The sequence below is a fragment of the Eptesicus fuscus genome, chromosome 12 (genome assembly GCF_027574615.1).
Source record: "Eptesicus fuscus isolate TK198812 chromosome 12, DD_ASM_mEF_20220401, whole genome shotgun sequence".
In the NCBI taxonomy this organism is placed as follows: Eukaryota; Metazoa; Chordata; class Mammalia; order Chiroptera; family Vespertilionidae; genus Eptesicus; species Eptesicus fuscus.
Genome location: NC_072484.1, coordinates 25823045 through 25848611, shown reverse-complemented (window position 1 = coordinate 25848611; position 25567 = coordinate 25823045). Strand labels below are relative to the sequence as shown.

The window sequence follows — 25567 nt, the reverse complement described above, 5'->3', positions numbered from 1 at the left end:
CCAAGGCGATTCTATTGTATATCAAATGACTCATCATATGGAAGAAACTCCTCCTCCCTTACCTGTCCACACCAACCAGGCACTGCAAACAAAATGGATTACTTGAAATTCCCCAAACATAGCCCATTCCACATTTAGGCTCACACCTCTAAAAACAGGGGTCCATATGGAGACAGAGCAGAGGTGCAAGGCAACAGCAAAACCATTGCCTCATCTAAAAGAATTGTGGCCAAGTTCCCACAAGTGGACAACATGGAAGAGAACTACTTTTAAATACCACACCCACTCTAGCTCCTGACCCCATTCTGGATATGGATCCATGAAATTCACTCCAGGATATGTGTCTATCTTCATGACTTTCTATCTATTTCTGAGCCCCTAATTCTTGATCTCAAAATCTGTCCCAGTGCCTCTATTGGTCTTGGGGTTAACTGCTCTCCTTTATAGTTTTAACTCAGTATCACATTTTTCCAGCCAGTTTGGTTCACTTTTATATCTAGACTAGAGGCCCAGTGCACAAAATTCATGCACGGAGGGGGACTGTCCCTCAGCCCAGCCTGCACCTTCTTCAATCTGAGACCCCTCAGACATCCCCCTCACAATCCAGGACCTCTGGCTCCTAACCGCTCGCCTGCCTGACTGCCTGATCACCCCTAACCGCCTCTGCCTGCCTGCCTGATCACTGCCTAACTTCCCTCCCCTGCTGGCCTGATCACCCCCAACTGCCCTTCCCTGCCAGCCTGATGGCCCCCTAACTGCTTGCTCCCCCATGCCGGCCTGATCTTGCCCCTAACTGCTTGTTCCCCTGCACCGGCCTGATCTCGCCCCTAATTGCTTGCTCCCCTGCCGGCCTGATCACCCCTAACTGCTTGCTCCTCTGCCAGCCTGATCGCCCCTAACCACCTCTACTGTGGCCCCCACCACCATGGCTTTGTCCGGAAGGAGTTCGGACGTCTGGAAGATGTCCAGTCGATCTGGTCTAATTAGCATATTACCCTTTTATTAGTATAGACTTTAGACTCTAACTTGCCTAGCACAGAGTATACAGTGTATAAAAACCATAGATGCACATTGGAATCTCCTGGGTAGCTTTAAATATTACTGGTGCCTCTGCTCCCCATCCCTAGAGATTCTGATGATTGATCTGGGTTGCAGCCTACCTCCCCTCACTGGGGCCATAGGATTTCATCTCCCTTCCCAACCACCTACCAACTCTCTACAGCTTTCAACCCCTATATCCACAGGAAATTGAAGTCTTTCCCTACTTCTGACTTCTGTCATAGTTGTATCAATGATCTCAAACTCCACCAAAGCCTTTTGCAAATACTGTTAGCTCCTCTTCTTTGGACTTTTATGTTATAATAATTTCTATCACACTTCCATTTATATTATACCTATCAGTATACCTATGAATACAAGAGTAATCCCTGCCCACAAATGATTTATAATTTAACTTTTTTTAGTTTGCAAATAAGCATATTGGACTAATTATCTGATTTAGGTAATTATGTGCCATTAACTTAAAATCTGAGATCTCATATATTCACATATATTTTACCTTGACTGTTCAAAAACATATGCAGTGAGGAGGCAGACACAGAGATGATCAAAATTTTGATGGAAATGAGAAACGCAAAAATAAATCTCAGCATTTGCTACAACTCACTGTGGCTGGCACCCCATCGAGTTGTCGAGCCCCATGATTGGACACCAAGATTCCATCCAAACCATGTTTAACTGCCTCCCTGGCATCATCTCCTAGAAAAAGCAAGACAATCATCATAAGAAAAGACTACTTGACAGAAGGCTTGGGTTTAGAGGTCAAAGCATCAAAATCAAAGGGAACCTGACCTCACACATATATACCTTGCTAGGAACCCACAGCACAGACATATCAAGGGTTAGATCTAGAATAGCAGATCTATCTTGGTCAAAAAAAGTTAGCAGTCATAACAATTTAATTATAAAATAAAATTATCAGCCCTAGCTGGCTTGGCTCAGTGGATAGAGAGTCAGCCTTTGGACTGAAAGGTCCCAGGTTTGATTCCCAGTCAAAGGCACATGCCTAGGTTGCGGGCTTGATCCCCAGTGTGGGACGTGCAGGAGGCAGCCAATCAATGATCCTCTCTCATCATTGATGTTTCTATCTCTCTCTCCCTCTCCCTTACTCTTTGAAATCAATAAAAATATAAAAAAATAAAATTAAATTATCAATAGACTGTAAATTGACATGCACCTAAATGTATTTATCATCATAAGGAAGTACTCCTGCTAAGTATATTTTATTATTAATAAGATCATACCATTTAGCAGTTAACAGAATTACTCCTCTACAATTTGTGGTGTTTTTTTAATCTTTATTGTTGAAAGTATTACATATATCCCCTTTTCCCCCCTACAATTTGGATAGCATAAAAGAATATATAGCCCTAGCCTGTTTGGCTCAGTGAATAGAGCGTCAGCCTACAGACTGAAGGGTTCTGGGTTCAATTCCAGTAAAGGGCACATGCCCTGGTTGCAGGCTTGATCCCCAGTAGGGGGCAAGCAGGAGGTAGCCAATCAATGATTCTCTCTTATCATTGATGTTTCTATATCTTTCTCCCTTTCCCTTCCTCTCTGAAATCATTAAAAGTTTAAAAATTTTAAAAAAGAATATATAATTGGCAAGCACTTTAACAGGTAATGAACAACTCTAATTCAAAAACATTATTTAATACAAAGTTATAACTTCAATACTTATTTTAATTTGTAACTTCAATAATTATTTTAATTCTATAATTAAATGTATTTTACCCATTGAATTATATAAAAATCTAATATTAAAATTATGTTTCTTCTCTAATTATGCTTCAAAATATATTGATTTCTAAATATATAGTTTTAAAAGAAATTAACATTTTCTTAAATCAACTTCCAAAATATATTTTATATTTCATATTTTTATTTTTTTGCAGTTTTGCACGTTATTTTATACATTAGAATTAAAGGAGAAGATAAGGTTACATGAAATTCATTGGTGGTAGATTAGGGAGGAAGGAGAAAGCAAAGCGAGCAAATCTCTGGGATTGAATAAAAAGTAAAACAAACACAATTTTATATTGGTGGGCACAGAATAGTTAATAGTTAACAATTAACATCTATAATAATAAAAGCGTAATATGCTAATTAGACCAGACATCCTTCTGGATGTCCTTCTGGACAACCTTCCGGATGAAGCCGGGGCTGCGAGGGAAGCCGGTGCTGGCAGCTGGGGAAAGGAAGGCCTACTCTTTCATGAATTTCGTGCATTGGGCCTTTAGTGATAACAATAACAATAAGGGGTTCTGTGGTCTCCTGCTCTGGTAGGTCTGGAAAAAGCCAATTACCCTGACATTACAAAGATATGTTATCATAGATGCAAAAAGTCAATAGACAGGCTCTAGCCAGTTTGGCTCAGTGGATAGAGCCTTGACCTGCAGACTGAAGAGTCCCAGGTTCGATTCTGGTCAAGGGCACATGCACATACCTAGGTTGCAGGCTCCTCCCTGGCCCAGACTCTGGTCGGGGCACATGCAGGAGGCAACCAATTGATGTGTTTCTCTCACACTGATATTTCTCTCTGTTTTCTCTCTCCCACTCTCTAAAAATCAATGGAAAAATATCCTCGGTGAGGATTAAAAAAAAAAAAAAAAAGACAATAGACAGGCTCAATTAAGGTAAAGATGGACCTTTGTAAAGGAAGATACTGGCCTAGAACATGACTATCCGCCATGACTTGCTTTTAGTTAGGAAATTTAATTTCAGCCCATCCTATGTGGTTACTTTAGGTCTCTGAATTTGTAAGGCCCATCATGGAGGCCTCCTCTGAGCTTGTCAAGTTTAGCTTGTGGCTCCTTTTACTCCACACATTACCCTTTTGGTAATAAATTAATCCAAAAGATGCATTGATGACCAACCATTGATTTGGATAGTGTGCTCCACTGTGCTAGGAAGGCTCATTTCTAGGAAGTCAGCATTTGTCTTGCCAAACAATGGACCACTGGAAATCAGGCAAGACCATAACCTTGGATGGAAGTCAAGGCCAAATTTTTCTCAAAAGTGAAAAGCAGGTAAATGGGAGGCAGTCAGGTCTTATGGGCCTTCATTAAGAAAAACACTGTGGATCACTTCTAACCAATAAGCTATCATGATCCAAGTTTTGCTGTTTGTCTCACTTCTCTGTATTTTGCATCTAGTGTAACATTTACTTATAGTTTGAGGGCACACCATATACCTCTTCAGTTTCATAATCTGACCAACTACATTTTATATTTTAAACTATTATTCTCAGCATGTTCCCAATAACAAACCATTTGCTAACAGAGTAATGAAAGTAATGCTAGTTCTCAAGTTTACAAAAATAGTTGGTTCAAGGTTGTAAGGAAAATCATAATTTGGGAACTTAAGCAGATGGATACAGGAAATTGTACATATTTATTAATTCACCAATGGAGATCCAGGGGAGACCCGAGTAAGAATAATAAGAAAGAGTCACAGGAGAACGTGGAATTCTGATGGTTTTCAAATGTTATGTTTAAACACCATTTCCAAACTGTTTTACAGAATACTAGATTTTAAATATTTCCATATTTTAAAGTGATGCTGGTATTATTTTTCTTCTAAAGTTATAGGTATATGAAAATGTTAAACCCATGTTTTATCGACTGAATGTTTGCATCCCCCCAAAAGCCTTGGGTTGCAGCCCTAACTTCCAAAGTGATAGTCTTCAGGGAATATTTAAGGTTAGATGAAGTCATAAAGGTGGGGCTCTCTTGATGGTATTAGTACGCTTATAAGAAGATACCAGAGAACTTGCTCCCCAACCCTTCTATGTCCCCACAAAGAAGAAGTCATGTGAGCACACAGTGAAAAGGGGGCCTCTACAACCTAAGGAGAGAGCCTGCACCAGAGAATAAGCATGGTGGAACCCTAATCTCAGAAGTCCAGCCTCCTAAATTGTAAGAAAATAAATTTCTGTTGTTCAAGCCACCCCGTCTATAGTATTTTGTTATGGCAGCCAAGCTAAGACATCATGTCATCATGTCCTTGTTGCTCTTGTCAGATCCACCTTTAATGCTATGCCAAACCCTAAAAGGCAATGAAATAGTATGAAAGGTGTTCTGATATATAAATATCAGTGTTTAGTAACTACTTCCTATGTTATCTATTTGCCTGTAAGCCCGAGTTATTATGTACTTATATACTAACAAATGATTGATATTCTACATTTTTTCATATTAAATATGAAACCTAATGTTTCTAGGAGACTCTTTTGGCTATTTTAATCCAAGCATGCATTACATCTTGTGAGATCTTACTGGCAATTTTTGAGTAACTCATAAGGAAAAGGCCCTAGCTTCAAGACGATGGTTTTCCCAACCCTAATGACTAATTCATTTTTACACTTTAATGTTGCTTTATATTTGGACCATATGTGTTTTATTACAGCTCTTTCTTTTCCTAGATTTCTAATTGCCTTCCTTTCCTTTTTTCTCCATTTATCATGAGACTTAAAAAAAAATCTTTATTGTTGAAAGTATTACAGATGTCCCCCTTTTCCACCCATTGACCCCCTTCACCCTGCACACCCCCCAAGACCTTCACCAAACTATTGTCTGTGTCCATGGGTTATGCATATATGTATATAATTTCTTTGGTTAATCTCTCCTTGCCCCTGACCCATCTTCCCTCTAAGATTCATCAGATTTTAGAGTATCCTCAAGGCCTTCAAACCTTTAACTTACTCTAACCTACTTAAAGCTCCTTATTTTCCCTCTGCAGACATCCCCCCTCCCCTCTGGCCTTCCTGCTCTATCCTGCTCTGATTACTCTGCCTACTGCCACCCTCATCCTATAGATTGCTCCTACTCTCTCTGAGTTGCATCTCTTGTAGTCAAGTTTATGCATTCATTTGGTTTATGGTCTCCCTTATTACAGTACATTCCTTTGTAACTTTCTAAACAGAAGAAGCTAAATGTACAGGTCACTTAAATAACTTCTCTTGTGTCTAAATAATTGGATTAGATCCAATATTCTACACTGAAAAATCCTTTTTCTTAGACTCTTAAAGACATTACTCCTCTGTCTTCTAGTGCCCATTGTTGACAAGCAGATTGAAGTCAGTTTGATTCCCATTCCTCTGTAAGTAACCTGTTTTGTTTCTTCTCTTTCTTTACACACATTTCCCCCTTGAAATTTCACAAGATGTAATAAGCAGTGTTTGTTCTTTCATTGTAGTGGCCTATGTCTCTAGCAGTCAGGCATGTTTGTCTTTACTAATTTCCTCCCTGTCTTCTTCTTTTACTTTTTTATCTGAAGACCTTGTCAATTGAACATTGGACATTTAAAGGGTTTTCAAGCCTCTCCTTCATTTAATCATATTTTGTTTCTATTTGTCTTGTTGCTGTTTGACATTTTGGGAAATGTCATTAACCCTATTATTCAATTCATAATTTCATTTTTAATTCAAGAAATTATATATTTTTAAATATATGGTAGGTTCTTTTTATATTCTGATTTTCTTTTCATGGCAGGCTTTTCTTATTTAGGTATATTTTCAGCTTCTCTTGGTCTATCATTTGGAATTTTTAAATTTATTTTTCTTGGATTTTTTTCTCTTTCCTCTAGAGTCAACTTTTTTGTAAACTTATCTTGGTCTTTTATGTTTTGACTTTTCTGATATGCCTGATAATGCTAAATTCTCCATTTTTATTTAAAGGAGAAAGGTTTGGAAGTTACTATAGCCTCCTGAACTATTTTGAAAATCACTTTAATTTCTGCCAAGTCTTTGCCTAGAGTAGAAATTCTTTCTTGAAGCATCATGTGGGACAAGGAAAGGAATATTTACTAAGGGACCATTAGACTGTGAATTCCTTAAGTGTCAGAATGAGGATAACATCCTGTCATATTATAAATGTTATCCACCCATAGGTTATCCCAGAACCCCAATACATGAACATTTGAAAAATGGTCCTCTAAAGACATAATTTAGAGGGCCATTATAGCCTTAATATAGTGCAATCCAGTAGAACTTTCTCTGATGTCAATTTTCCAGCTCTGCCCAGTTCCACACAGTAGCTACTAGCCACATATAGCTCTTAAGTAATTGGAATGGTGCAGTGTGACTGAGGACCTGGAACTTTACTTTTATTTAACTTTAATTAACTTAACCATATTTGGCAAGTGGCTGCCATATTGGACAGATCAGCTTTAATGTGTGCCTGATTTTGCTTAGTCTAATAAAGTGGATTTTAAAAGTCTAGGTGTATACATAAATCACCTTAAGAAACAATATAAAATACTAGAGGCCCAGTGCACAAATTTGTGCATGGGTGGGGTCCCTTGGCTGGCCGGTGATTGGGCCATCTAGCCTGGGGGAGATTGGCTGTGGAAGCGCACTGACCACCAGGGGGCAGCTCCTGCATTGAGTGTCTGCCCCCTGGTGGTCAGTGTGTGTCATAGCTACCAGCTGGTCGTCCAGTCACTTAGGCTTTTATAAATATAGATATTTAGAATTGTTGTGGTTTGCTCTGGTGATCTGGTTTTGTGTATGAGTCTCAAGCATCAAATCAAAAGTAAAAGCAAAAAGTCAAAATATATGAACTATAATATTTTATGAACTCCATCATTGAGGATGTATGCAGTCCTCCAATTTTATACTCAGATGTCTGCCACCATGTAGTTGCAGCCTATGTTTTGAGAAATTGAATATTATCAATAAACAGATCCTCTACAGTATAAAAAAGTGACTTAATTGCTTAGGCTTACTTGTCAGACCATATGGATTTGAATCCCATATCTGCTTGTTATGTAAGTGGCAAGTTACTTCACTTCTTTGCACATCCGTGTTCTGACCCATAAAATGGGGATAATAATCTACATAAGATTGGTTTGTGGATTAAATTAATTGAATGAGTATTTAGAGTAATATCAGATAAATATTAACTATTATTATCATCATCCTCTGGTATGGGAAGCATAAATTAAAAAGACAAATAGGTAGAGGAATATTTATTTGCTGGATGCTTTGGCAAGCCTGAGTTTTACTTATAGCAACAAAATTTTTATTTTAGTAAGGATTAAGATTACAAATAGCCTTTAATTTGAAGAAAGTGCTATTTAAGTAACAGTTTGTTATCTTCTATCATTTTAAGTAATTCCCCATGTTTTTCTAGGCAGTGTTGGGAATGTAGGAAATGGCTTCTGGGAAGATAGGATCATGAATGTCTAGGAAAGAAAGGAAGACAGAAATAAAGAGAGAGAGAGAGAGAAAGGAGGGAGGGAGGGAGGAAGATTTCAGTGGACATGAGCCTCTTTTGTTAGCAACTTAACCCTTTGCACTTGCTTGCTTTTTTCTCGATTCCTTTATTCTACTTGGGATTTAATTTTTTAAATACCCCAGATTTTACAAAGCATGGCAGTAGAATAAAAAACTGGTTAAACACTGTCCACAGTTTTACATTTTATATTAACCTAGAGAGGAAACAATGTTGCCTTAGTGAGAGGGTCAAAATGTTCTGATTCAGGAAAATGTTCCTGAGTCTTTGATATTTCCATTAATCCTTAGAGCTTACTACTATGGCATTCCATATTTGTTCATTTGTCAGTCACTACCTTAATTGATTGCGAATACAGTGGTCAGTAGGGAACAGCAGTGTTTGCTATCTTATTGGTGCATTATTTCTATATGTAATCTAAAATACCAAAGTGAAATGTAAATGCTCAAGATTTACCCTCAAGCCCTTGGAGCTTTTGGCACAGGCCTCTCTGTGCTTCCTTACAGGAGCTTAGTAAGTAAATTCTAGACACAAGGCAGCGTCTGAAACACAGTCAGGAACATGTGAGTGAAGGTTCTTTGAGAGTGTCTTTAAAAACTGTACATAGAAAAAAAAGCTATTTAGAGCACAGTTTCTGCAAAACAAAAAGCCCTTTTGGAAGTGAGACAACCTAGTTTTTAAAAGATTTTTAATAATAAAAAAAAAACCCTCTAAAACACATTATGTTTTTGCTCATAAAGGCATTTGCTCATTAGCATGAGTTCTGGCGAAGACCAAGTCCTGTCTCAAGTACATGTTTGGAGTTTGTGTTGAACTTTTCCAAGGGCAGAGTTTAACCACAGCAAGAGATTACATCTTATTCTCCAATTTGCTTTCCTTAAAAATGCAATTCTTAAGATGGTGGTAAGGAGAATGTTTTATTGATATCTTTCCAGTTGCCCATGATTTCATGTGCCTGCAAACATAACCTGTGTCTTTCTGGTAAAAGGTCAATCCCTGGGACGCCTGGATGAAAATCTGTGGAAGAATGAACACTAGATTTCCCAGAACCTGCACTGCCGCCCCTGGGACCCCTCCCCCACACCACACTGAGCATATGCAGTTGTTGTCATAGAAATGATTCTTGTTTGTTAATTAAATGAAATAAGTAGTTATAGAGAAATGAGACAATGTAAACCGTACATGTATGAATAGGTTATTTCCTTTCAAATGCCAAAGGTCTCAACTCTTTCTTGCTTTTGAGCTCTCTCTAAAGCAAGAAACTCATAGATTTTTCATAGATGACTCATATAGTTTTCACTGAGGATTTTATTAAATCAACATTTGAGCTATCTACTATGTGCAAAACATTACAAAAATATGTGGAAGCAAATTACACGATCCATAAGGATGAGAATCAAAGAGAGACTATGGTGGTGGTAGTTCTAGGTAACAGAATGAAGTTCCAGAAGTCAAAATATTTTTTAACATAGCACATGATAGTAGAGTCTAAGTCAATAGATTGCCATCATCTCCTAGAGGGTAAAGTTGCAGAAAATGATATATATTTGGAACCTTAAGTTGAAAGGTTAGTTAAAAAATTAAATAGCCTCATTCATCTCATTCTTATATGTGTTCCCTATTTTACATGGACAAATGTGGGACTACTGTATACTAAAATGTTATTCTTTCTTGGTGTTTTCAAGCCAGTTGCCCTAGGCCACCTCTGTGATGAGAGTGAATTAAATGCTGGAAACTACACTGATTTTCCAATTCAATTATACCCTCTTACTTATTTCAGGTCAGCCACAGTTATCTCCTGCAGGAGCAACAACAGTTTCTTAAATGTGCTCTGTGACCCCAATTTTGCCACATCCATCCACTAGATCCATTATAAAAAATGTGATTTTTCTAAAATGCTAATCTGATGAGGTTGCTTCCCTGATCAACACTCTTAGCAGTTCTCAAACATCGTCAAGTCTACATTCTCCAATACGGCTTACATGTTTTAGAAATTAGTACTCATAACTGCTTCCTTTTGCCATTATTTTAGTCTAAGAGTCATTTGACCTGGTATCATAGCAAAACTCAAGCATCATCTTTCATTCTGAGATGAAACCTTCCTTAGCCCACTCTTATAATTGATTACACTGTATTTTAAACTCAACCATTTACTGCATAGATTTCTACCTCTGCACCTCTTATTGCACCCAAATTCTGTCTCTCCTACAAGAATAGGGTCAAGGACCTCAGATGATGATGATTATTCTTTTAATTTTAGCATAATAAATATTTATGTAATGAATGACTAAGTGAATGAATAAGTGAATGGATGGATGAATGAATGAATGAGGCAGAACCTTCGGGTTAATGTTTTTAGGACCTAGAGTTGAATGTAGTTACAGGAAGTAGCACTAGTAATCGTGGATGACAATATGAATGGGAGTAAGTAAGTGAAAACTTGTTTAAAAGTGTCTGTAACACCAGGATAAACTCACTGAAGTTTAATTCTCAGAAACTGAACTAGAACAATGATCAACAGGAAAGAGTATAACAATATTTTTTAAAGCACAGATTAAGACAGATCTGGATTTAAACATATTTCCTCTACTTGAAAGTTTCACTAGGCCCATTCTTTTACTTTTATTAGCTTCATTTCTGCATACCTAAGATTAAAAAGATAAAGTCAGTGGTGTGCCTAGAGCTTTATAAATAGGGGCCATGTGACTCACACATATTCAAATAAAACCTATAAAAAGGTTTTGATTCTAAGTCATTGTTAAGCCTGAGGTAAGTTAATAGATTCTCTCATCCCAGAGCCACTTCCTTAAACTTTTCCATTTAAAATAATATGCTTTTGTCAGTTATCTGTTTAGCCATACTGAAAGAAATGTTTTCAAAGGCAAGAACACATTTTTGCGGGTGAACACATTAACACTCCAAATTATTACAGTCACTGTATCTCCCTGTGGGATTGAATACATGTGGATACAGGGGAAGTAGTCAACTTCCTTAATACTCAAGGCTTGATAATTAAGGATTTTAATATCTTAGCTAATCATTCTTGTTGTTTTTTTTAATATATGTATTATTTTTATTTCAGAGAGGAAAGGAGAGGGAGAGAGATACAGAAACATCAATGATGAGAGAGAGTCATTGACTGGCTGCCGCCTGCATGCCCCACACTGGGGATGGAGCCCACAACCAGGGCATCGAACTGGTGACCTCTTGGTTCCTGGATCAACACTCAACCACTGAGCCACACCAGCCAGGCTTAGTCAATTATTCTTTAGGGAGTGACATGGGATTCACCACACTCTGAAATCAGTTCTCATCATTGTTACGTGGAAGGAACAAGAAAAAAATATTAAGAGGCTCTTAAAACAGGTTTGGTTATTGGAATATCATCCTTGGGGTCCGGTCAGTGTGACTCTGTGGTTGAGCATAGACCTATGAATCAGGAGGTCATGGTTCAATTCCTGGTCAGGGCACATGTCCAGTTCGGGGTGTGCAGGAAGCAGCTGATCAGTGATTCTCTCTCATCATTCATGTTTTTATCTCTCTCTCCCTCTCGCTTCCTCTCTGAAATCAATAATAATATATATATATATATATTATTATTTTATTTTTTAAATGTCATCCTTGGAGCTTCTCATTGGCCTAAGAGCAACTGTTGCAGCTTACAGCCAAAACAAGACCTTCTATCTAGAGCTTGTCAAGCTCCATGACTTGGTGACAGCTTCAAAAAAAAAAAAAAAAGGCAACCGTATCCTTATGCTTTAAAACGGGTAACTTCTTGCTTCATTGGAGTCCTGTTCTCTTTCAGTGTATTACCTAAGAATTTGGACATTATTTACTCACTAACATCAAAAGGGAGAATTGAGAGATAGAATGTCTCTTTGGAAGCCCATGTTAATTTTTCCTGATTATTTTCCCTTAAAAATGTCATGATCATATCCACAAAGGATCATAAAGTCAGTATGAAGTCAAGTAGAGAAATAAACAAACCTCTCAGAATGCCTTTGGCAACAATTGGCAGGGATGTCAGCCCCCTCAGCCATTTAATATCCTCCCAGCTGATGGAGGGGTCTATAGCTTTGGCCACATATGCAGCAAGTCCACTGTTGTCGCCAAAATTTTCCTTTGGAGAAAATGCTAAATCGTTGGTTTCAAAATTTTTCATCCTGAAATAAAGAGATGTATAAAATGAGAAACTCCTCAAAGATATCTTTACAATGACTCACTCAAAAGAAAAAGAAAAGTTACCCTTCTCAAATGCACGGCTTGTTCACTCCTCAACCATCAAAAGCAGTGATTCTCAACCTTTTTCATTTCATGGCACACAAAAGCTAATTACTGAAATTCTGTGGCACACCAAAAAATATATTGTTGTTGATATGACCAAAAAATTGGTGTAATTTTTATTCATCACCCTGGACAACTATTGTGTTGGCTGTTGTCATTTTTTTAATTTGACAATCTAAGGGAAAAAAGGTCAGTGCCTCTGGGCATGTTATAAAAATCGCCCACTGGTTGAAAATCGCTAATCTATAGGATGGTTGCAATTATATTTTCCCTTTTTTAAATATAGTTTTATTGATTTCAGAGAGGAAGGGAAAGGGAGAGAGAGAGAGAATCACTGATGGCTGCCTCCTGCATGCCCCCGACTGGAGATCGAGCATACAACCCTGCTAGCCAAACTTTTCTTTGGGTAAAAATATAGCTGCACATTGACCTCTGACTTAGTCATAACTCTTTCTTCCCTTGCACTAGTTCTGCCATTGAATATAGAAAGGATCTTGGAGCCATAACTATAACAATTTTATGTAAACCTAGAATTACATAGGCACACTATTTTAAAATTATTTTTAAGAGGATCATAAGATTTCCTTTAATATAAAACTAAGCTTAGTGCTTTTTACATTTTAGTGTACTTTCAGCTAAAATAACTGGTTGGGTAGCTTGGGTGGCATATATTATCAAAGAATATGAACATTCACATCCCACATAACTCTACTCAAGCCATTGGCAAAGTTTTCACGATAAGTATTAAACAGTAAGCTCTATAGTTTCATGGACTTAGGAGGCCCTTATAGATCATTGAAAATTCTAGCTCCATGAGAGGCATACCCATCTATTTGTTGATCTTTGGTCTGGATTTTAAGGGTAATACTCAAACATCTCTTTTGTAATCAAACGACTAAAGTTTGTACATTTTATAACAGACTTTGGTCTTCCATTGTCATTCTAACTTGAATTAAGCTAACCTTCTGGTCAATAAATATCTCTGTATTATGGAGAGCTATTCCATCAGTTAGAAATGATATTAAGTGATATTAAATTCCAAACTTTTAAGTAACATTGGTAATAAGTAAAAGGTCTGGTCTGTAGCAAGACCAGAGGGGGAAAAAAAAGAAAAACATCTGTATGTGTATATACTCTGCACAGCACTCCACACCCCTCCCAAACAAGCTACAGTGTTTCAGCAGGGGCGGGGTGAAAGGGTGAAATGGATAGGAAAAAACAGAAACATGGATAAAATTATATAAATAACTGTTGTTATTCTTGGACGGTGCAATGCAGATCAACACTTGAATGAATGTTGCCTTACAGAAATTTCAGTGCACAATGAAGCCTTGTTGTTACTCTAAAACGTTGTTCAAAGCCAGAAGCCAAGAAAAAGTTTTCAGATATCTTGACAGAGACCCGCGATGGAGTGTTTTACCAATGGCTCTGAAGAAAACCTCCATGAATGCTATTTTTATTTGAATTATGACATATACACAAGAAACACTTAAAGCGGCTTCTGATAACCAAAGTATTCCATTTCGTAAGGAAGGAAGGGGGCAACATCAAAATAATAACATGATTACTTATGACTTAATTCTCGAATCCCAATCTATTTAATGACCCAAAGGCAAGGGATAGAATTTCTTCTTTGTAAGGAACTCGTTGTGCCTTGACTGTTCCTCAAATATACTTTTTAATCTAATATAGAAATTATTTTAGCTTTTAGTAAGTTAGCATCATAAAAACAGTAACAACTACTAAAAGAAAGTTAAACATTATTAAATCACCAATGGTAACAGCAGTAATAAATATTGTGGAGAAATATGTGATATTATTTTATTATAGTTATTGATAATATGCCATTAAAGATAAAGCTACATGTCTCCATAATGGGAAACAAAATAAAAAATAACTATCAGTAGAGCCTATGATATCAACTCAATATGAGAGAGACAGAGATTCATAATACATACAGGAACTGGTACATGGACCCCTAGCCTTTAATTCTGTGGTTAGGGAAACACTTATATTGAGAACATAGCCCTGCTAATCTCTTCCTCAGTGTGGCTGGGAAGTTAAAAGAAAGGTTGAAGGAATGGGCTTTAAGTTTGAGCACAAACCTTTGCTCAACTTCTTACTAGTCATGTTTTATTGGGTAAATCTCACATGATCGAATATAGTTCTATTTATTGATTCAGCATTACTTATTGAGCACCTACTGTGTGCCAGTGTTTTAGATGTTTAGGGTAGACCAGTAAATACAACAGTCAAAAATCCCTGGCCACACTGAGTTGATATTCTAGCAAGAAGAGACAGAAAATAAACTATAAATATAATCAATAAGTAATTTATGGAGCAAGTTAGATTATAAGTGCTATAAAAAAATAAATGAAAAGGCCCTGGCAGGGTGGCTCAGTTGGAGAGTTCGAGCACTGTCTCATACACCAAAAGGTTACAGGTTTGTACAGGTTCGATCCCCTGTCGGGATCCCCTGTGCAACCGGTCAATGTTTCTCTCTCATCTCTCATCTCTCTCTCTCTCTCTCTCTCTCTCTCTCTCTCTCTCTCTCTCTCTCTCTCTCTCTCCTTTCTCTCTCTCTTTCTCTCTCTCTCTCTCTCTCTCTCTCTCTCTTTTCTCTCTCTCTCAATTCCTCCCCCTCCTAAAACTCAATGTAAAATAATCTCAGCTGAAGATTTAAATAAATTAATAAATACATTTTTAAAAGTACTGCAGAATAAGAGGTAAGTGAGCTGGTAGAGGGTTGACTTGAAAATAAAATATGGTAATCAAATTTAGTAGCCTCATTGAGAAGCTACCTTGTAGAGGAAATTAGCAGATCGGTGTCATTGGATATGCTACTTGTTGCTGCTATCGTAAAAGATCACAAACCTAGAGGCTTTAAAATGACACAAACTTATTATATTACAGTTGTGGAGGTCAGAAGTCCAGAATGATTCCCACTAGACTACACTCAGGGTGTGGATAGGGCCGTTTTCCTTTCAGCGGCTCTAGGGCAGAATCCCTTTCCTTGCCTTTCCCGCTTCTAGAGACCACCTGTGTTCCCTGACCCCAGACGACATCACTCCAACCTCTGCTTCCATCATCACCTCGCCTTCTCTGACTCGGACACTCCTGCCTCCCTCTCATGAAGACCCCTCAGCTGCATTCAGTCTGTGAGGTAATCCAGGGTAACCTTCCCATCTCAGAGTCAATTTTGCCATATAAAGTAACAGCTTCACAGGTTCCAAGGATTAGGACATGGACATCTTTGGGAAGTCCTCATGCTGTTTAATACCGTTATATTGTGAATGTTTTTGTAACCAAAGAATTCAGAGGCTATTGGGCCATATACCTAGTCCACCTTCACAAATATTTCTCTCCCCAAAACCTCTCCAAGATCCCTACACATACTGTGCCTCTATTCTGATCTCTACTGTTTATATTTATTTTGCTTTCCCAATATAAAGACATGTAGACCTATCCCTGATATAGGAACATAGGAAAAGTGAAGAAGTGAGCGGTGCGTTGATTTGGGGGAAGGATATTACAGGCAGAGGGAAGAATCAGTTCTGAGGCCCTAAGGCGCTAGCGCGCCTGGTGAGTTGAAGGAAGAGTAGGGTTGCCAGCGTGGCTCAGTGAGTAAGGATGAGGATGCTAGGAGATGAGGTCAGGGAAGTAATGGGGGGCCTGCTCATGTTGGCCTCATAGGCTACTTTTATCGTGAGAAGACCTGTGGCATTCTGATCCTTTTGTGTGTGTGATCTGCTCTGGTTGCTATAATTAATAAACCATTCCGGGGCTTAAGGAAGCACGTCCCCAGGCAAATCACCGAAAGGGTAGGTGTCATGATTTACCTTGAACGTAGTCAATGATTGGAAATTCCTTTTCTCTTTCATCTGCCTTGGCATTACACCGAAGAGCCAGATCTTTACCCAGAGAAAATGAACTGTCCCCTGGGGTGTGGAGACAGAAAAGGCCCTGCGTCAGAGCCTCTGGCACCAGCCTAGGGAACTGGCTTCACTCCTGGGTTCTTCCAAGAGCAGATGAGTATTCTCCTTACCCTCCCCCCTCACTTTCAGGAACCTCCGTGCCATGCAGAATGTACACACATGCATGTGTTTTGCATATAGACCAAGCAGAGATTACCAAACTCCTGAACTCTGGCTGGTCCCAGATGCCAAGAGTCAGAACCCTCCCCCACCGCGGCAGAGGAAGTAGCAAGGGCTGGAAGGAGCCACTGCTTTACAGACTCATTCTCCTCTGGATTTCCTGCCTCCCTCGCCTGCCAAACCTCACTTCTGCAAAGCCCGGCTTCACCTTCTATGAGTCAGGTCAGCTGCGGAAAGAAACCTGATTTCATATCAGGCTGGAACAGAGGAGCTTTTCGGTTGTATGTGGCCTCAGGCGGAAACCTGGGCCTCCCATTAGTGGGCTCTGCCTTCGACTGCTGAGTGTGGGCCGCTGGGAAGCCAACCAGAGGAGCTGGCCCGCCTGCAGTCCACCAGGACCAGCAAGGCCAGAGGGCGACCTGGGGGTGCGGCACCCAGCCCTGGGGTGTTTCCTGCGTGCTCAGTGATCTGGGCGTATTGCTCACTATTTGATCATCTTCAGATGGGAGATGTGACAAGCACAGGGACAGCTAAAAAGAGCCTTTGTCTCATGGTCTTGTGGGTCATCTGGGCGGGAGCCTGGGAGCAAAGGAAAAGGGGGGAAAGCAAATCCCGCTCCTGACTGAGTGTCGTGGCACCCACCGAAGGAGCAAGACATAGCAGCCAGAAGCAGCAACTGTGTCATCTCCCACTCTAAATACCTTCCACTGTGAACACCTTTTGTTATGCAGAGCGAGAAAGTGCTTCCTGAGCTGCAGAAATAACCCTACTGTTTTTATTATTGTTTTTGTTGTTAGTCATATTAACAGGAGGAGGGAAAAATAGCAAACTCCTTTTGAAATGGCAAAAGGAAAATATTGAGGAATGTTTCCTGTTAGAAGCCTTGAGTGGCATACTAATTTTAGAAAGTCTAAAAAAAATAAGGTAATCAAAACAGAGAAATAATGTGAATACAGATCTCATAGTAGAGAAATTTGAAGCCACCTACTTGCTGATGAATTTGGCCAAACGTAGGAATATGTCAGGGGCCTTTTACTTTTATTTTCTTGGAAAGACAGTGTGTCTGGGTAACCCTGGGTCTGGGAAACAGGAGGCAGGTCTGATGGGAGAGCACTTTCTCCTTCTGTCATTGGCCACTGAAGGTACCACATGCAGACATAATATCCTAAACCAGCTGGAGATTGAGAACATTGCACAGCTAATTTACATAGGGCTCAGCAGCAAGATTTGATGCACAATAGTTTATACCCAGATAGGTACGTACTCAGCAGAGCTATAGGACAGTTGTGTGACACCCAGCACTGTAGATGGACTTATGTGCTGGTTGCGATACATCCTATTCTATAACGTATGTGGAATTCCTGGCTTCCAACAGTATTCCTGTCCTTGTATGGAATGCTGATTTGATTTTGAATCTTCCAGATTTGGGAGCTTTTAGAAGGGTTAACGCTAAATGTAGCCAGAGTAAGCAACAGCCCATGTAAAATGAGGTCTAGGATCCAAAGAAGGCATCCTTCGTTGTTTCCTATCCTCCCATGGAGGCTTTGAAATCCCTTCATCAAAATGTCTTCTATTACAACTAATATGTTGATTCCTGTTCAAATGAGTTTAGCCCTGAAGGTTATTAGTCACACATTGCTATGAAAAATCCTTAGAGCAGATTTTGGTGGGAACTCGGGAAGGAAAAAACAAAAGGGAAAAGAGGTCTATAGTTTAGGGAGGTTGGGGTCTTTCTTAGTAAACTCTACTGAAGTTCCAGCTTTACTAAAGATTATCCTAATTCTAAATTATTACAGGAAAAAAGGACAATTCCCTGCTACTGCACAAGCTAACTGACCTAATGAAAACATCATTGTTCAGCCATAGATTACCAGACACATTGTTCATGCTAATATGAGTGAGTGCATGAATGAATGAACCCATGAATAAGTGAATTAAAGTTCATCTACAATTATATAGGGATATTGCAGCCCTGGCCAGGTAAACTCAGATGGTTAGAGCATCGTCCTGATACACCAAGGTTGCAGGTTCGATCCCAGTCAAGGCACATACAAGAGTCAACCAATGAATGCATAAATGGGTGGAACAACAATCAATCGCTCTCTCTCATTCAAATCAATAAATCAATTTAAAAGAGGGCTATTGCTCAAAGAAGTCGTTGATGAGGGATCAAGCATGTGGCTTCTTTTGTCTCCACTCTTTAAGTTTTCTTCAATCTTCCTAGCCCAGATACAATGAAAAATAAAAGTTACTAGGTGGCTCTGTGATTTCAACAAGACATAGGGTATTGGAATCACAATAAAATTGTATCTGGGCTATATTAAGTATCTTCTATCGATATGGCACTTCATACTTCTCCAAGCCCTTAATGCACTCTGATACATTTGACTTTTATAAGTATATGGGCAATTTCTATCCTTCTTTTATAGCTCAAGTATGTGACACCCACTAAATAGGTGTGATTTGCTGGAAATTATGGGGATATTTAGCAAGGACACTATCCCTAGAATCCAGGCCCTATCAGCCCTAGACAAGATCCCTTTCAACCATACTTAGCGTGCAACCTTCTATGAAGAACTAATTCCCCAAGCCACTCACTTGGAAACTGGAGAAAACTTTTGGAACTGGCTCATGGCAAGAGCAAAGAGAATTAGAAAAATATCTCAGGGGCTCAGGAGACCAGAGACCGATGGTTACCTGAGTTGTGGTGGCAGCTTGAACCTGTTTCGCACGTCGTCAAAGCGGTTGCCCAGATAAGGGGTGTCCACTGTCACAAATATGGCCTTGTAGCCCATCCGTTCGGCCCGCCGCACGAGCTGCTTGGTGACTTCACGGTCCTTGTAGATGTACAGCTGCAACCAGCGAAGCGCCTCACGACCGGCCTCTGCCACTTCTTCAATGGAGGAGGTGGCCCAGGAACTCAGCATCATGCCAGTTCCCAGTGACCTGCAGGCTGAGGGAGAAAGAAAGAAAGAAAGAAAGAAAGAAAGAAAGAAAGGAAGGAAGGAAGGAAGGAAGGAAGGAAGGAAGGAAGGAAGGAAGGAAGGAAGGAAGGAAGGAAGGAAGGAAGGGGGAAAGAAAGAAAGAAAGAAAGAAAGAAAGAAAGAAAGAAAGAAAGAAAGAAAGAAAGAAAGAAAGAGAGAAAGAAAGAAAGAAAGAAAGAAAGAAAGAAAGAAAGAAAGAAAGAAAGAAAAGAAAGAAAGAAAGAAAGAAAGAAACAAGATCAAGGCAAGCCTGGTATTTTCCCACTCCAAATACTTCAGTTGTCGCTTAAGGGGTAAAGAATCTACAAGAGCAATTTGGCAAAAAGAAGTCAAATCTTTCAAAAGTTAGAAATATGCATTTTCCCCTACACACTGTGAATTTATCTTGAAGACAAAAATGAGTCATGTAGCCAAAGGTGTGCCAAATGTAAGATAAAAAAGTTGGGGAAAATCTGACATCTAACCTTAGGGGGTTGGATATAATATAGTTCATATTTAAAATGAAATGTACACTCCATTAAAGGTAATATTTTTGTGATCATTAATTTGGTGTCAACTTGGCTAGGCCCTGGTAGCCAGATATTGGCTCAAGCATGTCTGGATGTTGCTGTGAAGTTATTTTTTTAGATGAGATTCACATTTAAATCAGCATACTTTGAGTAAGGCAAATTCCTCTCCATGTGTGGATGGGCCTCATCTAATCAGCTGAAGGTCTTAAGGAAAAGACTGACCCTCCCTGAGGAAGAGGGAATTCTGTCAGCAGTCTTTCTTCAGACTCAAATTGCAACATCAACTTGTCTCAGGATCTCCATCCTGCCAGCTTACCTTAAGGATTTTGGACTTGCCAGCCTCCACAAGTATATGAGGCAATTCCTTAAATAGTCAGATAGCTAGATGATAGATAGCTAGATAGATATTTCTCTCTCTCTCTCTCTCTCTCTCTCTATATATATATATATATATATATATATATATATATATATATATAATATTTTTTAATTTTAAACTTTTGAAAATTTATCTTTAAAAATTTTGTTAAAGGTATATTCTACCATTTATGTTGCCTTTTAAAACTTAATAAAATACATATACTAGACACCCCAAGTAGAAACAGTATCCTCACATCCCTTTGAGCAAGATATCAAAAAATGAGCAAATAAATGAAACATTAGATAGATTACTCTAGCCACTTATCTCAGAGAACTTGAAAGAACATAGGTAATAATCCTTGCTCCAAAAATAGGTAGTAAAATTGGGGTCAGTTTTAATGGAGGAGAAACTGACATAATGTTTATATGTCATATACCAAACATGCCAAGAGATAAATAATAAACATAAAAAACTGACTATATGACCCTGGGTCATTCGACTCATCTGTGTGCCCACCACAGACTAAATGAGAATAAAAGTAGTTGTGCAAGTGACATAGAGGGTGATGATGAGAATCAAGTGACCTGCTGCTTATAAAACAACTTTAAGAGGTTATAAAGTCTCCATGCTTCTCAAACTTTACTGGACAATCCCCCCGGAGTGTGTGCAAAAACACTAATTGTAAAACCTGCCCCCAGCGTTTCTGATTCAATAGGTGTGAAATGGGACCCAAGTACCTGCCTTTGTAACCAGCGCCAGGATGCTGATGTTGCTGGTCCCAGACCACATTTTGATATTTAAGTAGTAGCATTATCATTTGGTGGTAAAATGCTAAGTACAAATGATAATAAAATGGATTTTGTTTTCAATACATGTTACTTTTTCTATGCCTTTTATGGTGTTTCTTATCCCTGTTCTTCAGATCATAGGCCAGATAATGAAGACCTGTGCTGCAGATTATATTGTCTATGTATCACCAATCTGTTCCCTCCAAGTGTTGCTTTGATAATTTCTCTCAGAAGGACTCATGGCTGCAAAATGTTGTCCAACAATCCACATTTTATTGAGTAGTAACACATCTGACCATTGTCTGATCTTTATTAAGATTTGTTAATATGGAGATGGCTCAGACCATAACTGTTATTTGGAAGGAACACCAGGGGACATTGATTGCTTGGGTCAGAATCCCCTAACCATCAATTTACCACGAAGAAATTATGTCCTGAAGAGGATGTGACCTAACAAAGGTCACATGGAGATGGGCAGTAGAGCGGGAGAAGAACACAGCATGTCTGGCCACTCCCAAAAGTGATCTTACTAGAACTCCCAAGTGCCCAAAAGACTTGCCTGGAATCAGCATGGATCAATGTGCCTCCAATCCTTCAGGGCCATGGACAACCAAGGAAGCAGGTTTGCCACATGCCTGAGGCACGCTACCAAGCTGCCAACTCTGGGAAAGCATGGAAACTCGGAAAACAATGGGTAAGGCCTACTACACTGTAAGAGCAGAGTGTGGCTGCACAAATGGTCCAGCTAATGGACCATCAAATGTTAGGGCACCATTTTGTAGTTTACACAAAGGCATCAGCAGTTCTGCCAATAAAGATAAAAAACACTCAAAAGGAGCCTGACCAGCATGGCTCAATGGTTGTGCATTGACCTATGAACCAGGAGGTCCTGGTTTGATTCCCAGTCAGGGCACATTCCCGGGTTGTGGACTCGATCCCCAGTGTGGGGCATGCATCATTGATGCTTCTATCTCTCTCTCCCTCTCCCTTTCTCTCTGAAATCAATAAAAATATATTTTTTAAAAACTCAAAAGGATAAGAAATATCTATATATATTCCATACAGATCATTAAAATCCTACAAACCAATGCATCAAAAATATTTACATCCCCTAAACCATCATGCCAGCGCTCACAAATATTTTGCCCAACATCCTTTGGCATATATGTTCAGAGAAAAGCAAGGCCAGTCCATGCCATCTATTTTCCGAGTCTCTCGGCTCCAATACTAATGCCTCCTGATGTTATTGGTGCTAAGTATTTATTTTCCAATGACTGAATCATAAGAGCTGAAACTTTGAATCAGGGTCCCCTAAAGTTCTAAGTTACCTTGTTTCCAGTTGTAGAGAGTCAGTAAATATTTGGTGACTTGATGAATTTAGTGAGACTTCTTCCTGGATGCAGGGGGGACATCAGAGTCTGTGCTGACCTATTAGGAGCTGAGGTTAAGATATTACTCCCAGGGCAGAAGAGCAGCAAAACTTAGAAGGACCCATGCTCCCTGGAGCATGTGTTACTGATCACTATGATCCCATTCATTTGTGACTATTTGCTGTGATAAAGTAAAATTACTGATGAATTACATCTATTGTTTTCAATGCAGGTTTATGTTAGAATGAGATAAGGGATCCTGAGATTTGGCAAGAACCATTCTGAGAGACTATCATAAATTTACCTGGTTCCACTCAGGACACATCTGAGACTAAGTTGGTACATACCAGAATAACAATTCTGCTTGTTAAAATACTGAAATACTGCCATTCCAATTGGTAAATAACTGTGGCTCTAAAGTAAATAATCCCTCCTCCAGCGTCCCTTCCATGTGCCTTCACTCCAGTCTCTTCCCAAGGAATCCCTGGTGTCCTATCCCCAAGCCAGCAATTTAAAGGACTTGTATGTATGCATATGAGCAAAACCAGTGGACACAGACAGTAGGGGGGTGAGGGCTTGTGCTTGAGGGAGGGGGTGTCAGGGGAGAGGTCAATGGGGGATAAAAGTAGACTCATGTAATACTTTAAACAATAAAGAACAATAAGAAGAAAAACAAAAGGTTAATGCCTGACAGAGCTGGGGGCATCCAGAGCCCTGTGAGAGTTCTAGAGAAGCATCTGAGGTTCTCTTCTTTTTTTTCCTTTTTATTTTTTTTAAATATATTTTTATTGATTTCAGAGAGGAATGGAGAGGGAGAGAGAGATAGAAACAACAATGTTGAGAGAGAATCATTGATCGGCTGCCTCCTGCATGCCCAATACTGGGGATCGAGCCCACAACCCAGGCATGTGCCCTGACCTGGAGGTGCTCTTTTGAAAATTGCTGCTTTGGATGATATATTCAGGTTCTACACTGGCCGAGCCTGAGGTTCTCTTTTTATTGGTCAGAGTTTTTTGCTGAACTAGTTGCTAAATATTTCAAATGATCACCTTTGCCTGAGACATACAGATATACCCTTCTAGCTTACATGACTCTTTGGGGGCCAAAAATTACAAGCTTTTCAATTTTATAAATGACCTAGCATAGTCAGACTTTGTTAAGAAATTCTAATTAGAGCTACGATAGCCGGGTGCTTGAAAGCACATATGTTTTTGAAGTTTGTTTTCTCTCCCGGTTCATTTCCACAATGAAACTCTGACCTGCTGCTCTGAAAAGCAGCCACTGTCAGGTTTTACTTGACAAAGGACAGGGGTCAGCTTGCCTAGAGTCCTGTTCCCAATGTGAGGGGCAGCAATGGAAGACTCTGCTGCAAGTGGCACTTCTGCAACTCCTGGCAAAACAGAGACCACATCTGAGGTGACTTTACTAGAAAGGCAAGACCTGGCTCTTGGGCATGATGAGGTCTCTAATGTTGATGAGTCTAAAAATCTTGGCTAACACATCCCGGAGGCTACACCATCAAGTAAACATTGATCCCATATGGCAAGACTCCATTTCCTTATTTTCCTTACTTCCACTCACCCCTCTACTATTATCCCTAACATATATCTTTAAGGGTAGACACCTACATTTTTAATGCTTTAGGTCAGCGACTTTCAACCTTTTTCATCTCATGACATACATAAACTAATTACTAAAATTCTGCAGCACACCAAAAAATATGTTATATGTTTTTGTCTATCTGACCCCAAAAAAAGGTGTAATTTTGATTCGTTTGTACCAGGCGGCTATTGTTGTGTTGGATGTTGTCCTTTTCTATTTAACAGTCTAAGGGAAAAGAGGTCAGTGACCCTGACAACAAATAGTCAGGTATTACACATATAAACATTTTTGTGGCACACCGGTTGAAAATTGCTGCTATTAATGATATATTCAAATGGTTCATATTTGACATTTCTTTCTCTTCTTTATGTAGAGGTATCAGTAATACATTATGCCATTGCTATAGGAAAATGTTTTAACACACTCACTAAAAGAGACACTAGTAAGTTACCAGGCATTGAAGCATCAAAGACAAGGACAAAAGCATCGAAGATTTTATATATATAAAACCTAGGAAGTAACATCTATATTCCCAGAGAGACAACAAGACATAATGGATTGAGAGTCAGAGGCCTGGGCTACTGTCCCAGCCTTGCCATCCACCAGACACATGCCATCTGCAAAATAACTATGACCATAGCTGCTGCCCTGTCCTCTCATAGGATTGCTGGCAAGTCCACTGAGACCATGTCTACGGACATTTTCTGTGTAAACGCTGAAGCCATGTGTTGTTAAGGGTTCGTGAGGGAATGCCTAACATTATTTGGAAAAGAAGTCCTACATAGCTTTTAAAAGTTTCCTCATCTTGCCAAGGACCTGGGTTTCTCAACATCATTATTCAACATCTCCACACTCAGCTTTCCTCTGCGATGGTTTCCATGCTTAAGACACCCAATCCTCTTTTCTCTTGCACATATGGTGTCAAAGGCTCGCCACCCTAAGGAAGAACACTCTTAAAAGATAGGAATATTCTCCAGGCCAAGGGGCTACCTTCTAGGTCCTCTGTAGGGAGAGAATGTCAAAGGAGATAATTCCTACATTCCCAGGGTGCACTTCACTTTGAAAAGCCAGGGACAAAACAACTGCAAATACTACTGAGGGGCAGCAGAATCAGCCCCCCCCCCCCACCTTTTATCTGTCCACAGACTTCCATGGCGGGCACTGCAGAGTAGATCTAAAGGGCTGTAGTATTTGCATAGTCCAGCCATCAAACAATAATACCTGGAAGAAATGTGTGTGTTTTTAAATTTCCACTACATTCTTCTGTTTCTCTGCTCTTTC

At 39.3% G+C, this 25567-nt stretch overlaps 1 protein-coding gene across 1 annotated transcript in view; it reads right to left on the bottom strand.

The window, feature by feature from the left end:
* The window catches only part of HAO1 (hydroxyacid oxidase 1), a 57734-nt gene that overhangs the window by 9552 nt on the left and 22615 nt on the right, over positions 1-25567 (bottom strand). Inside the window, exons 3-5 of the mRNA XM_008141077.3 lie at positions 19370-19625; positions 12282-12457; positions 1667-1758 (exon numbers count right to left, since the gene is read on the bottom strand). Coding sequence (XP_008139299.1) covers positions 1667-1758; positions 12282-12457; positions 19370-19625 — 524 coding nt within the window. The remainder of the gene's footprint in view (positions 1-1666; positions 1759-12281; positions 12458-19369; positions 19626-25567) is intronic.